Source organism: Lepidothrix coronata, unplaced genomic scaffold (genome assembly GCF_001604755.1).
Source record: "Lepidothrix coronata isolate B3197 unplaced genomic scaffold, Lepidothrix_coronata-1.0 Scaffold6, whole genome shotgun sequence".
In the NCBI taxonomy this organism is placed as follows: domain Eukaryota; kingdom Metazoa; phylum Chordata; class Aves; order Passeriformes; family Pipridae; genus Lepidothrix; species Lepidothrix coronata.
This window is the reverse complement of record NW_016690186.1, coordinates 9,159,701-9,175,355: the sequence shown is the minus strand read 5'-3', so window position 1 is coordinate 9,175,355 and position 15,655 is coordinate 9,159,701. Positions and strand designations below refer to the sequence as shown.

The 15,655-nt window shown below is 39.9% G+C and overlaps 1 protein-coding gene across 5 annotated transcripts in view; it reads right to left on the bottom strand.

The window, feature by feature from the left end:
- Positions 1–11,309, bottom strand: part of ESCO1 (establishment of sister chromatid cohesion N-acetyltransferase 1) — a 33,144-nt gene extending 21,835 nt beyond the window's left edge. For 2 of the 5 annotated variants that reach the window (XR_001877521.1, XR_001877522.1), the window contains exons 1-7: positions 11,200–11,309; positions 8,813–8,914; positions 8,471–8,669; positions 6,539–7,910; positions 5,775–5,886; positions 4,535–4,598; positions 2,300–2,414 (exon numbers count right to left, since the gene is read on the bottom strand). Coding sequence is in view for 3 of the 5 variants with exons in the window: in XM_017831470.1 (XP_017686959.1) it covers positions 2,300–2,414; positions 4,535–4,598; positions 5,775–5,886; positions 6,539–7,910; positions 8,471–8,667 (1,860 nt within the window). In the remaining 2 variants the exon portion in view is untranslated. The other 3 variants (XM_017831470.1, XM_017831485.1, XM_017831478.1) reach the window with 3 other exon arrangements.
- Positions 11,310–15,655: the final 4,346 nt, after the last annotated feature.

Genomic DNA, 15,655 nt, shown 5'->3' with positions numbered 1-15,655 from the left:
CATTTTTTGAAAAAGTGTAATAAAGTGCAAATTAAATGTCTCTTGCTAAGAACAAAAGCATGACCTCCCAGTTTTGCTCAAGAAGGAATAGGAAGAATAAGGAAGAATAATGAAACTGTTTCTCTTAAAACAACACGCCAGAAACTTGAAATAAAAATGATTTCTAGCTATTAACTATAAAAGTTTCTAGACACTATAAATGCTAATTTAAGTGATTTGACCTGCTCTCCAAAAAGGAGAAATGTCAACCTCAACAGTTTTTAAACCAAATTAATAATTTCTCCTTTCTCAGAGGATCATTAGAGAACTGCACAAACACCTTCAAAAATATTTATTACTACTACTAAAAAAACCCCTCAGCCATTCAGAATCCACATTTAAGAAAATCACCGTGGTTTTGCAAACAAAACTATTAATAACAAATTGTACCTTATTTTATTACATTTAATCCCAAATCTTTCGAGTATTTACCCTCCAAAAGCTAGAACAAACTATTCTAGGCATAACTATGTCCCATCTTCACAGTAACCAATGTCAAGGATAGTATTATACAAAATAGCTTAACTAATACTTGAGTTCCTCTATATGTTTTGACAATGCTAAAAGAGCAGTTTACCCCAAGGTAAAAGAAAAACAAATCAGTATCTTTCCTAATGCTTTCTGTGTAAAGTGAAATACAGGCATTACCAAAATGCCTTATCAACACAATAAAAAGCCTGCTCTGAACTCAGTGAAATCAAAGTGAATTAGATTTGTATGAAGTGCTGAAATATATAAGATATTGTGAAGCTATTACTTTCACATTTACAACTGAAACACAGTGCTCAGTTGCATTTTCCAAAAATACACATACAAAACCAGACACTAAATCTCTCCCATTTTCCCCCGGTGTTCTTCATTGATGAATCTTTCTTTATACTCTGAAATTTTGCTTGGTAAATAACTTTTACTGTTGCATATCTAGAGAAAAGAAAATATTACTCTCCTAATTCGGGTGGAATACAAGGGTACTACCACCATAGTCAGCAAGCTCCAAGAAATTTCTTTATATGAACACCCCAGAGGAGAGCTACACAACCTCTCTTCAGTAACCAAGCAGGAAGTTCCATATTTCTTCTTGTCAAAGATCCTAGCAACTTTTCAGTCAAGTTCTGTGACTCTATGAGCAAAAATTAAGTTAGCTTTACTGAAATGAAAAGGGATATTACTACATTCCTTTTAATATAGTTAAGATACTTAATAACTCACTTTAATTCTGTTGGTAAAATGAGTTTCAAAGAGGCAATAACTGAAATGTTAGATCCAGATCAGTTATCATCCTGTGGCTGGGCATTCACATGCCTAGATTTGTAACTTCAGGCAATTCAAGGATATGTTTATCCATTTAGTTCTTGGAAGCTCTGATTTTAAAATATTTCAGTAGGGATATAAGAGTGTTCAGAATTCACCTGCTTCTATTTAGTCAATATTTTCATGTGCCTAATCCATTTATTACACGGAAAAATTACAATTTAGCATGACCTCCAATTATGTGTGTGAGAGGTGTAATTTCCTAAGAAGCTTCCTTCCTTATGGCCTGGATTCCTCTTCCTCTGTAGCTTCCCAGCTCTAGCTTTTCATTTCTCAAGGATTATCTGATATGTGGATGACTAAAAACACAAAACAAAACACAACCAAAAACTCCAACTGTCTCATTACCAAGTAGTGTGATTCTACAAGAGAGAAAAACAACTGTCACTCCCTTCTCATTTTGCATTTTCTTGTTACCTGTATTTTTTAGCTAATAGCAAAAAGGATAAGAATAAATAACCAAACCAGTATTGCTGCTAAATATTATGGTGAAAATAAGGACATCCACTGGAAAATCTTGAAGTTTATTTCAGAACAAAGGACATTTGAATGACACAGGAACAAATCCGTTGGTATTAATATTGCACACAATCTGCCAGATGCAGCTCACCCTGTAATTCTGAAATTTTAGGAAACCGTGATTTTTCACATAAGTAAAGGCAAATTCATTATGCCTAAAACAGCTGTATTTTCACTGAATAGCCATTCTATTCTAAAAATGCAGAAATTTGTTTTAACAAGAATCACCTTAAGGCTGGTTGCCACCATCTTTCCATCAACACTGAATGACAATCTAGTACAGCTTCTGCTTTCACCAGTCCTTTACAATGGTAGTAAGTAGTAGGTATAAGCAATGATTTTTAGACAAGTCCATAAAGACCACAGCACTGCAAATTCAAAAGTAATTTCTTCCAGCATCTATAAGCCTTACTAGAAAAGTATTACTTACTGTGATCAGCTGCTTATCACCATCTTTTCCTGCTTCTTTTAGCTTCTGAATATGTTCCTCAGAAGATGGTAAGTTACTGCATTTGGATGCTAATGAAGGATTTGACAATGGAACCCTTGAAATACAAATATATTTCATGTTAAAAATGGAACTGCTTATACATGTCATATTAGATATTCAAAGCCGCTGTGGATAGTATAACTAAACTTTAATGAGATGCAAATCCAAATTTATTACCCAAAACATAGTCCTGTATATTTTAATCTACAATTCATATGAAAAATAAGGAAATAAAAAGATTAACCAAAAAATACGGTTTGTGACTAGACCAATTACAAAAGCTTTTGTTTTATTAAAAAATAAAAAAAAAAATTATGATGAAGGGGGAGGTTAGTTACAACCATTAACACAAGCCTTTAACCGAGGCACTTTCAGAGCATGACAAATGGTGCCTAACACTACATATTTCCTACATAAGGTCTAGGTATCATACACCAGGCTGATAAAGCAGACCATGTAAATATTCCCACAAATCTAAGTCAGATGTCAAATCTCTTCAAGTTTATTCCCTTCTTATGGCTAGCAGTGAAGGGCAGAAGAGGATCCATGGAACAAATGCATGGGTATCACTGGAATCTCCCTTGGTTTAAGCTTCCCCTTGTCACAGCTGAAAGAAACACTGGAAAGTACTATAACACATCAACAAAGTTATTCTATGAACTTGCTACTATATTTTGGGGGAAAAAGATGTCAGTAATTCCAGGTTTGGATAAAACTCGGGGAGATCACCAAAGTAAAACATATACAAAAATGCACATACTTCAACTAGGTATTTATGTATTTTCTGTTTCTGAGCAAACAAAGGGTATAGGACCGAACACTTAATTATGGCAGCTGCTGCAACACAGGTAGCAGGTTAATCCAGTGAGCTTTCCAAAAAATAAAAATTCTTGCCATACATTTTTAAAACAGCATTTTTTGTGCTAAATCAGAGCTAATTTTTTTTATTCCTGTCATGTGCCCTAAAATTTGCATTTTTAAGTAGCTACTTCAAGGTTTGCCTTTTCCTGCTGCAACCTTTTATTACAAAGCCCTAAAGAGAGCTATACTACAGATATGCACATAGGTAACATAGATTACTCTGTTATGGCACGATTACCACAGAAAGAATGATGTCTTAAATCTTTGATAATGTGTGAAAAGTAGGGTAGGAAAGGTCTCAGAAGAAAAATATATATCCAAATAATAGTCAACCGATATGGGCTTGTCAGATAACAAAGGTAACAAATTTAAGTAGATAACATAAAACTGTTGAACAGTTGAGAATAAAAATATGAAACCCCAAGAGTTATTGCAATGATTATTGAAAATTCTTAAAAATCCCACTCATTTAACTAGTTTTGCATCTACCTTACCATGCACCTTATTGTGAAATCCCACAGTAGCAGAGTTTTTCAGCATGTTCAAAAGGGTTGGTTAGTCAGAATTGTTTATCTGGCCTCGGATGGATGTACTGAAAATTAGCTCAAACATTCATTTTCATCCCCATTATGAATATAGAAACCAGTATCAATATACTAACCACTGTGCCAGCTAGCCTGTTGTTCAAGGTATCGGGTACAAAGAAGTTTTTGTATTTAGCCTGCAACTGGCTAAAACCAGAGACTATGTCAGAACTGTTAAAAAAATACAACAGTCAACATGACCAATGATAAAACGCATATTTGAGCTGTAAGAAAAATTTAGTTAACACTAAGAGCTTTTTTTTTTTAAAATATGGCTGTTGCTGACACCGTCATTTCACAGCAATCACAAAACAATTCCAAATTAAATCCCCTCTTCACCACCTAAGAAGATTTCACATGATTTCCCAGACTCCTATAATTTAAGGATAAGAAAACTCCTCCGGATGTAAGTGAAAATCATGTGGTAAACCCTTCCCATACTCTCTGGCTATGTGATTTAAGGAAGACACCACTATAAATGTTTTCCCAACTCTTAAATAATACTTTTAAAAATAAATGTCCAGTTAAAAATATCTCGTTTAATGATTTTCTTAGCAAAACAAAAATATTCCTTAACTACCGGGCAAAATGAAAGTCTGTTTTTACAAAGGACAAGTCACTTACTTGAAACTGAAAATTGAGCCTGGGAGACAACAGTTAGTCTTATAATAAATTCTCTCGTAACTCTATGGAAGGTTACTGTAATTTCATAATGTATGAAATACTATACCTGTTCTCAGTTTCAGAAGTTTGATTTGTAGATGAAGTTTGCGTCAACTGCGTGGGAGCCAAATCTACAATTAATCAAAGATCATAACTTCATTATAAAGTCCTTAGTTGCAAAGGAAATTCAAGCTACACAAATAGTGATTTGCAAAAAAACATATTCAAGACAATGCTGCGATTTGTTCCTGGCCAATAAAAAAAGATTCAACCCTGAGGCAGTCTTGAGATATTTCTCCACAATACTTCAAAAAAATATGATTTTCTTCAACATTTCCAGAGCAGTTCTGCAGAGCAGTTTGCCAGCAGCTGAACAAAGCCAAGAGTGAAACTACATAGGAGTTTAAATATGTTTATACTGACACACACATAAATAGCTCCATGTATAGTATTAGAATCATGTCCCCATCTGAGGCATGTTCTATAGCACTTAAGGAAAAGAAACAACCAGCAATAGCAAATGAAGAAAAAAATACTTTTTACATTCTCTAAGAGACCAAGTATATTATTCCGCCCTTCAAAAGTATCCTACAACAGCAGAAAAAAAACCCCAAATTAACTATTTAGTAAAGCTAAATAGTTAAACAGTGCACTCAAAATAAGGTTCAGACTAAAAAACAAAACTAAAACAAAACCCCCAAACAACCCTACCAACACTAGAAACAGAACAAAAAAGTTAATGAAGAGACAGGTTAGTGATCCATTGACAATATTTCTTAGTCAAATGTACTTCAGTTAAAATAGTCACGTTATACTCATCATAAGCTTTGACAAACTGCATTCATGCGCTGAAGATTATGTAATAAAAACAAGAGAGTGATTACTCAATTAGTAATTTGGTCAAGATCAAGTAGAACAATTTAGAAGAAAGAAATGCAGATACTTATTCATAGGAACCAGAACAGAGAATTAAAAAAAAAAAAAGCCAAGAGAAGTCAACTGAAATACGGAAGTTTTATTTTAAGTTCTACTGCTTTATTACATGGAAAAGGAAAGAATTTGCTTGGGAGTCCCCTCTCTCTCCCACTTCACAGCCCAGAGGTGAAAGAATATTTTGGTGCTGCTAAAGTGGCCTTGGGTGTGACACAAAACAATACAAAACCCCTGGTGAACAGTTCCAACTCCAGAAGTTTAGTTCTGCACCAGCTGTATGTACCTTACTGTGTGAAATGCTCCTCTTAAAGAAAGGCTTATGCTTCCCATAGAACTGGTCAAAAGAAGTGGAAAAATTACTAGTAAACAGTTACCTTGAGGTTCACTTTCTCTGGGTTCTTTTTTAACTTGTTTTGGTGGTGCAGGAGCTGTAACACACTTTACTGGAGAACTTTCTGGACTTGATTCCAAATGTAATCGAAAGTTCTAAACAAAACAGGAAATGTTAAATAAAAAAAACCCAAATTATTTAAGGCCTTTAACCTATTAACAAAACCACTAATTTAACTAAGTATTAACATCTTGAATACAGCACCAGTTTTTTGATTCCTACATTATTTTAAGCAGACAAAATGCAACTGATTTGCTACTCCATATTGAGGTTTGTAGTACTAATTTTAAAAAAAATCTTTTTCATTTTATATATAAGCTTGTAAAATACTTCCTCTAGAACACAGCTGTCCTTAAAATCTTAAATTTTAATAGAAGTTCATTCAGATAAGGAAATGAGAGGGAAACAATGTTCCTTTAATACACCTTTCTAGAACAGAATAGCTATGGAAGCTTAAGTCATGAAAAAGTATACATATCAATCTGTACAGTCTCTGGCTCCAGCAGAAAATTTTACTGATCAAGATTTAGCTAACAACAGAATTTAGGAGTGTGGAATTGATCATTTTTCAGCTTGCTATCATCCTCTCTATGACAACACAAAAGTAAATCTTTAATACATTTGAAAATTTTAAGTTACCATAAAATAAAGTCATTGTTAAAATAAAGTTTCTGAACACAGGATTCTCAGAAAACACAACAGATTTAGAACACCCTCCCACCATACACCATAATTAAAATAACTTACCTCATCTGGTCTTGGCTCACATATATGTTTTGTCAAATTAGGCAACAAACCATTTTCTGCACCTTTCCTCGTGGGCTGTTTTGTTTCTAATGTCACTTCTTTAACTCCAGTTCTTTCAGCTGAAGGATCTGATTTCTCCTGCACACAAGTTGTATTTTCATTCTCAGAGAGTCTTGCTGACAGCTTGCTTTGTGCCTTCGAAAGCTCTGCTTCTGTAGCTATTTGACTTGCCTCTGAAACTTCAGGGAAATCTTTTAAGAAAGCAATCTTGGGGGCATTTGCAGAATTTGAGTTGCTTTGCTTCATATTACTAGCTTTCAGCAACTTAATTTTGGTCCATTTAGAGTTTTTGTTTGAGGAGTTATTTCTACCATTCAGAGTACATTTGACGGGCATTCCTTTTTTGCTAGGGAAAAAACGTTTGCACTGAGTACTTTGACTAGGTTCTTTCTGAGTAAGCACTTCACTTTGTTGTAACTGCAGGTCATCCTGCTTTTCTTCTGTTTTGCTATCCTCGGCATTAGGGGAATCTTTTTTCACTTCTACTGTATCTGACTCAATCTCACCTGCAATTTCTTCACAAAGTTCGAGGATGCTCACCCTTTTGGATTTCACATCGTTCTCTGGTTGATCAGCCGCACTCGTTTCACTTACAGATGGCTGTGAAGTATTTTTTGGTTTTGTATTGGGTTTTACGTTCTGATGCGTTTGTTGCTTTTCCTTAGATACTGTCTTAGAATTTGGCTTAAGAGAATGAGTTTCCACTTTCTTTGTGTTGCTAGGATTAGGAGATACAGGGCCTGTTTGGTCTTTCTTAACTTCCTCAAGACTCTCGTCAGGACATAATGAGGACCCTTGAAGATTGCGTTGAAAGCTATTGGAATTATCCTTTTTATTGTCTGCTTTACACTTCTTCTCTTTCAGAGAGCTGGTCACCTCTACATGTATTTCTTTATTCTCATTAGTATTTTTTGGCTTTATCTTTGTGTTTTTCTGTTCCGTTTTCTCTCCAGCAGATTTAAGTGCTTTTGCTGGAACACTGTGACTGTTTCTTTTTGCTTGGCTACTGTGCTTAACTTCCAAAGCTTTTTCTTCTTTAACTTCTCTGTTGCGCAGGGATCTTGCTGGAACATGTACATGTGTTAACTGCTGCAGTCTCTGTGATCTCCTCATTACTGGCTCATTTGGTGCAATTATGCATTTTGACTTAGGAACTTCTTGCACAGATTTTTTCTGGCATGCCTCCTTATTTTTTGCAGATTTAGGCTGCTGCTGCTGGACTGTTTTGCCAGGTACTGTCTTATTATCTGAGTTGAATGCTGACGATCTTGTAGTCATGCGCATTCTTAGTTCAGGTTCATTGGTGTTATCACTGAAACATTCAAATAATTATTTTTTCAGCATTCAGAAAGTAGAATTTGTTATAAGATTCTTTTCATTCCTACTAACTTCTGCCTTATTTTTTATTTTCTTTCTTAAAACACTAGATCTTACATCCTCAATACTTCTAGAAGAATTTTCTCTGGAATCATTCTAAAAAGAGTTCGCTTCTACCTGGTTACTCTCAAGTGTACCCTTAATGGTTTTTATGCATGGCAAGACTGAACTATGAACCCCAGATGAATGCTTTTTAACATCTCCAGCAGTTTTTAATAGTTGACACTTGTGGCTTTCAAAGGAAGCATTAGCTTAATTTTCACTTCAGAAACTTTTTTCAAGAAAGTCTTTCTGGATTTCAAGACACTTACAGGGTTCCAGAGAATGATTACATAGCAGACAGCATACTTAATGATTTAAGTCTGATCTCCCTACTAGTACTATTTAACTATTCAGCTGTATCTTTAACTCAGATTCCCTCTGCTTAGATTTTTTCTGCACCAATGTAACCTATGAAGATAACCTAGAACAATTACATAGTTTTTTGTCACTGACCTGTTTGATTTGACAGAGGTTTTGAGGACAGTTTTCTCCTGCACTGCACACTGATTAGGCTTTGACTTATTTGAGCCATGTTTTGTATCTGACACCTCCTTTTCCTTCTTTGCTGATGACTGTTTGCTGTTCTTGTCCAGCTTTGGACGTTTAGCAGAAGGTTCTACTAACGTAGACTTCCTTTTCTGAGCTGCCATTTCTGTAAAACACAACAGCTTTCAGAGTCTTTGTCAAAAGTTGTAACTTTTCACTTTCATATATTCACTTTTCCTTTTATAAGCAGATCATGCTTACTGTGACCAGAAAGCAAATCTCAAATCATACTACACTTATTTTACTTACGTTTTTAAAAGAAGCAATAGATGTTTAGGCCAAAGTAACTTATCAAGGTGTGCCAAGAGCATTCCTTATGCATATGCTTACAAACAAGATGTTTCATGCCACCTATGAAAAACAAAAAATGTTTATGCAGTAAACACTTTATTAATTTCCTCCTCAGACTCTGAATTCCCACCTTCTTCCATCCCTTCAGACAATGCTTAGCTTTAAAGTTTCTTTGATATGGAATTAAAAAACAAACTAAGAAACATTCAAAAAACAACATACAAATTTTATTTTTTCTTTCCATATCCAACAATTTCACCATTTTGCTGTCTTAAGCATTACTCTTTTACCTTTCGAGAGGTGGCAGATAACAGCACCGTTCGAAAGGAAGTTTCTCAGCCTTTCACCTTTTTCCAGAAAACAGTATGCTGCTCTCTTTCACAGCCAACAAAAAAAACGGGCCCACTGTCAATCCTGTGCCTCACGGCAACAGTGAATAAATCCATTAGACTCTACTAAGTTTTGTGGCTGCTACAACAGAACTTCACAGACATCAGCAACCATCTATAACTGTTCCTTCTAATATGACTTAAGCTACAAATCAGAGATGGAAAACGTAGAAAGCAGCATTATTTGAGACATTTGCCTTGGGCAGTTAAAGCCCATGTCTTCATGAGAATTTCTACAACACCTTTTTCAATCAAGGATTACCTATTAATTTTTGTCACTGACAGATTGACAAAGAAATATTTCTGCAGCAGAACTATACTGCTTTTCAAATCTGAACTGACCTGATGTTAAATCTGACAAACTATTAAGGTCAAACAGGAACTTCGAGTTACCAGTTGCATAACACAGACCAGATACTTTCAGTTCATTACAACTACAGTACGACTTCCAGTATTGACAAATGCATGTCTTTCTCTAACAATTTGAAAGATGTTTACATTCAGCTCCTTTCAATAATTATTCATTATCCAAAAGGAAAAAGTAAACAGCTGCACTTCTTTTCTTTAGGCTTTAAATTCTCCTTAACCTAATTTGCATTTATCTGCTCATTTATGAAATGCATAACTAACCATGCAAAACTGATAATTTTCATTAAAAAACTGACAAAAACTCAGATTCCAGACACCGGTGCTGTCTGCCAACCTTTAAAGAAGCTGCATAACAAGCAACTCATATTTAAGATATACTTTTTATTTCTATCCAGGGAGTAAATCTCTACTAGCACTTTTCATGGTGCTATTTCCACATTTGTCCCTGAGGAGCAGGTAACAAAATTTGTGTGCCTAAATTCTAATAGCTCATGAGCTCCATGACACCTCACAAGTCTACGGGTTTCCAGTAGCCAGTCCGTCAGAGCTGCGGCATGGCCACTTACCATGGAAATAACAGCTCTAGTTGCTGAATAAGCCTTTGGTCTTCTAGAGACTCTCGGAATTTGAGAACACCATGACACGTACTGTATATACCTGGACTTTCTTGGCTTTTTTCCAGAAATATACAGAGCTCTCAAACACATGACATGGCACACTCAGGAAAGACTTTCAAGTACAAACCAGAAAGTACAATCCTTCCCTCATCGACATTGCTTCTGAGGACACTGACAAATACACTCTCCTCCCACAGAGCTCTTCAACAGCAATTTCTTTCCTACTAATACTTTGCACAACAGAGCAAAGTCTTTTCCAGACATTCCAGAACTGGCAGTCTCTGCCCTGGAGTAGTCGCCCTCTAGTAAAAGTCAGATCATGGAAAGAAGGGAAGACACAGAAATGCAGGAACGAACTAGAACACGATCAAAGATTTTGGTGCAAGAAGTAGAGAAGGAAAAAAACAAAGCCAGAGAAATGCGAGTCCCACATCCTCCAGTCCTGACGGCAGGGGCTGAGGATGGATGCCCACCTGCTGGACAGGGCGCGGGGGTCTCGCACCTGAGCCGTCCCGGCTGACGGCCAAGGCAGAACTCGGGGGGACGGGAAGGGAAAGGAAGGGAAGGCCTCCAAGCGTGGCCCGGTGTCACCCGCCCCAGTGCCCCGCCGTGACACCCTCCTGAGGCAGGGCCTGGCGGGGAGACCGTAGCCCCGGCCAGGAGCTCCCGCGGCCAGCGCCGCCAGGGTAGGGCGGGGGTGCCGGGGTGGTGCCGGGATGGTGCCGGACGCCGCTGGGCTCCCCCCCCCCGGCTCCCTCCGGCGACAGGGCATGGCCGGCCCGCTCCCCCCGCGGCAGCGGCGGGCAGGCCTGGGGAAGAGCCGCCGCCGGGCTCTCGGTCCCGGGCGGGGGCGCGGGGGGCACCGGGCGCGGGGGGCCCGGGGGCCACGGGACCCGCCGGGAAGCGGGAGGGGCGGGGCGGGGTGGCCCAACTTCCTTACCCGCTCCCCGGGTTCCCGGCGGGCGCTTACCTCGCGGGGGTGTCAGAGACGTGCCGGCGGAGGCGGCGAGCCCGAGCCTCGAACCGCCCACAGCCGGGCACCGCCGCGGCACCGCCCCGTCCCGCCCGCCGCCGGTCCAACCTCCCGGCGGGGACGGGGCATCTTCCGGCGGGAATCGGAACGGGGAGGGGGCAAGCGGCGCGGTCTGCGCGTGCGCGGCCGCCTGTGTGAGGGCGTCTCTGCCATATGGGAATGTTAAGCAAGTAATCCGGAGACAGTGCTAATTAAAAAATGCATCCAGGGACTGGGGGATACTGACAACAGCGTTTACTGGCAGGACAAGGGGGAATGGCTTCAAACTGAAAGTAGGTTTAGATTAGGTATTAGGAAGAAATTCTTTACTGTGAGGGGAGGGGAGGCACTGGAACAGGTTGCCGCATCCCTGGAAGTGTTCAAGGCCGGGCTGGATGGGGCTCTGAACAACCTGGTCTAGTGGGAGGTGTTCTTTCCCATGGCACGGAGTTGGAACTGGATGATACTTAAGCTTCCCCCCGGCCGGCAATATCCCGGCGGCTCAGCCCGCTCGAACCGCCGTGCGTCCGGATGGGCTGTCCCAGGCTCGTCCCCTGGCATTTCCCTCTCCGCCTGCCAAAAACGAGGAGAGAGAGCGGCGCCGCATGCTGTGGGGCCAGCAGGAACAAAGTGACTTCGGTGGCGGCCGGCGCTGTGTCAGTGACACCTCACAGCTGCAGCAACAGCGAAATGCAAAGTGAAAAGTCGACTGAGAGGGGACCTCATCAATGTGTATAAATATCTAAAGAGGCGGTGCCAAGAGGATAGAGCCAGGCTCTTCTCCGTGGTGCCAGTCAGTAGGACAAGAGGCAACGGGCAGGAACTGATGCACAGGAAGTTCCACCTGAATATGCGGAAGAACTTTACTGTGCGAGAGAACAGGCACTGGAACAGCTTGGCCAGAGAAGCTGTGGAGTTTCCCTCACTGGAAATATTCCAGAACTGTCTGGGCGCAGTTCTGTGCAATGTGCTTTGGGATGACCGTGCTTGATCACAGAGGTTGGACCAGATGACCCACTGTGGTCCTTTCCAACCTGACCCCTTCTGTGATTTTGAGTCTCCCCAAGTCCCCAGTGGTGTTGCAGCAGTGTGTCCTCGCAGCAGCATTTCCTTAGCCAGCATTTCCTGCAGGCCCCTTCTCACAAGTATGTTTGGAAATGCCTCTAAAATAGGTTTGGTGCTGTACTGGAAGTGATCTTCTCTAACACGACCTTTGGAAACTTAAAAGATGGAAAGATACATTCTGGGGTTACTGAGGAATTCCTGCTGCTCAGCTGTGTGTTAGGTATGCAGACAGCAGTCAGCTCCTTTGACATAGGTGCAGAACAGTGACAGCATGTGTCTCTTGGTTGTAAAAGCAGGACAGACGCTTGTCTGTGTCTTGGAGCCTAAAGATGATTGTTGGGTGTGTCTTGGTCCTGTGCCGCATCCACTTCTATCTCCAGAGCACTGAATTTGCTCACTGAGCTGCCTTTTTGAGTCCACTTGTCCAGCTTGTTTTGCTTTCCTAAGTTCAGCAGTAACCTTGCAGGTGCCAGCTAGTTAGTTTTATTCTGTGTATTCTGCACAGTGTTTTATAACTCATTCTATGGCATAACCACGTATTTTTGCCATGGTCTGGGATATTTCAGTCCTTGCTACACTTGTAATGTGTTTATACCTCAACTAATGTTATGTTGTGGCTTCTTTGCCTCAGGTTGTTTCAGTGTCTGAGGCTGTGTCTACACTGGCAAGTAAGAGAAGTTCTGAACAAGAGATGGGGAACTGAGGATCCAACATCCACACCACTGATGGTGTCAGTCCAGACCAGCTTTAGTCTAGTCCTGTGGATGCAGTGACTGCTAGGGTTGAAGATGTTGTGTATGTTCTGGGGATGTAACTGTCAGTTTGGTTTCCTTCAAAAGGAATCCATAATGAACACTCCAAGACCCTGCATGACAAGTGGGAGTGATCAGAAGATGAATGCCTCATGCATACTTAGTGCACTCCATCTGTTAGCACTAGGCTAGGGCTAACCTGAAGTAGGTCCTACCTGAAATGCATATAGTATATGTGTCAGGATCTCAATATTCAGCAGCTTTGCTGTGCATATCCTCTCCTAGCAGTATGTTCTACTTGCCAATATAGACACAGTCTCAGTTTATTTGATCATGAATTCACACAGTGATGTGTATACACCCCTGTATCAGAACGACTGGAGAACAGCGTGATGAACCTCATCCAATAACCGTAGAAGATGGTAGAAGAAAAGGTTTTGAATGGTAGTAGGTGACAAGGTTTCTCTCAGAGATCTCTGATTTCCTGTACAGATTTCTGGTTACAGTTTGTTGATCTAACAAGACCACGCAAGTATTTTAGCACTTGGTTCTGTAAATATTCGTTTGTTAATGCTTGAAGACTTTAAAATGAGGTTATTTTTATAGTATATATTTTATAATTTCTAAATGTTTTAGTGATTTCTGTAGCTATCACATTCATGGGATTAATTTTTGGAAATTGCTGTCAAGTTTTCTGAATAGCATAAATTTGTTTGTATAGAGCAAATGAGTGGAGATACTTTGTTCTGCATGTAAAGTTTTTTGTCTATTTGTTAACTGAAACAAGGAACAGCCTGCTTGCTAAGTCCTGGATAGACTTCATTGAAGCACAGTTTGTACTGGACAAATGGAAATTTTCAGCAGCTGCAGTTTTTTTTAAAAGCTGATAGGAGGAGATGTTATTTATAACTCCCTGTAGCAGCTCCTCTTTAATGCATGATAATCTGCTGTGACTTTACAATGAAGGCAGCAACATGTGGTCTCCTGCTCTCCTACAGTAACCAACAGAATCCTTTCCAGATGAAGGGTATTTTAATCACTAGGATGCCTGTAAATTTCCTGGAGGATGATAAAAGCATTTCTTTATGTTATCATTAACTTTATAAATTTAACATGATGTTTTCCCATCCCTCTTTCTTAGGAACATGAAGCAAGTAAACCTAGATTTTCTCACATCCTTCCACGAAATAGTAATTTGCTGTGCAGCAGGGAAGTAGTAAAGCAGCAGGCATTCTTATAAAGCATTAAATTCTGAAATTTGGAAAAATTCAGTCCATGGGATAGAATACCAGTAAATTTCCAGTTTTCCACAGAAGGTGGCAGCATTTTGAAGCACTGATGTCAGTGTGAACTTGCTAGCAAATGTCACTTTGCTGAAAGAAACAACAGGAATTTACTGTCCTCGGAAGTTGTGGTGAATATGAACAGGAGTGCTCGGGCACAAATTTGCTGCAGAACTGGGAGAAGAAACTGCATTCACATAGGTGGAGTATGTGGATAGGACAGATTTATCTCCAAAAGGATTTTTTGTTAATTTTGTCTCTTTTTAATTTACCAGTGCTGTAATACTGCTGGAGTGCCTCTTGTCTGCAGCTAAGTGAAAAATACTTGCTTCTAAGTTAGGCCTTTTTTCACATGAGTAATAAATCAGCTGATACATGGATCATCCCCACTAATTGCAGAGAGTGCCATGTTGTGCTATGGCTTCGGGAGATGACTGTCTCCAGAAAGGGGAAGTCTCTCCCACTATTTTCTCCACTTTCTTTCCCCACTCTCAGCAGTTTTCTCTAGCTTCTTACCTCATGCCAGCCTTCATCTAGTACCTCAGGGACTCCCATAGACAAGCAAATTTAACTTACTGAGCTAACAAAAAAAAAATAACCCAGTGGAAAAACTGAATCATATTCTGCCACAGTAAGAAAAGCTGAGGACCATATGACTGGAATCTGGGAGGATAAGAAAAGGCAGGGGAGGAGGAAGAGCAAGCCTTCTCCTTTTGGCAGGAGGGTGCTGTTAACATTGACAGCTGCTTGTGGAACTGCAGCCTTAGGGCAGGCTGCGGAATTACGGGATTGAGCTCTTGATCCCAAACTAAATCCCAGCGGTCCTGCTAGCACACAGATCTTGGAGCCCCATTTGACATGTGAACACACTCCCAGCCTGCCCTATTGCTTATCAGACATCTCATCTGAGCAAGGAAGCAGTGACAGACAACCAAGGGGCAGTAGCTGCTTAAACCTTTCACCGGTAATTAACCTTGCAAGCACTGCCAGTGCCTCAGAATGCCTCAGACAGGTGAGGTAAGGCCACATGGGAAGCTCATTTAAACCAGTGGGTTTCTAATCACTACATATATAGAACCTTTAAAGAACTGGAGGAGCAGCTGAAACAGCATAGGGCCCTTATTTCCCTCCCTTCAGCAGATTCAAAAAGTCCCTCTATCATCATCCAGGAAGAAGGGAGAGGCTGATTTTTGCATCTCCAGTAGAAAGAATGAGACAGGCAAATTGGATCCCTCAGAGGAAGAGATGTTTGCCAATGGAGAACCGCTGTCTGTTTGGCAGATTTTTCCTTTTCTTCTGTTGGAATGAAAATGA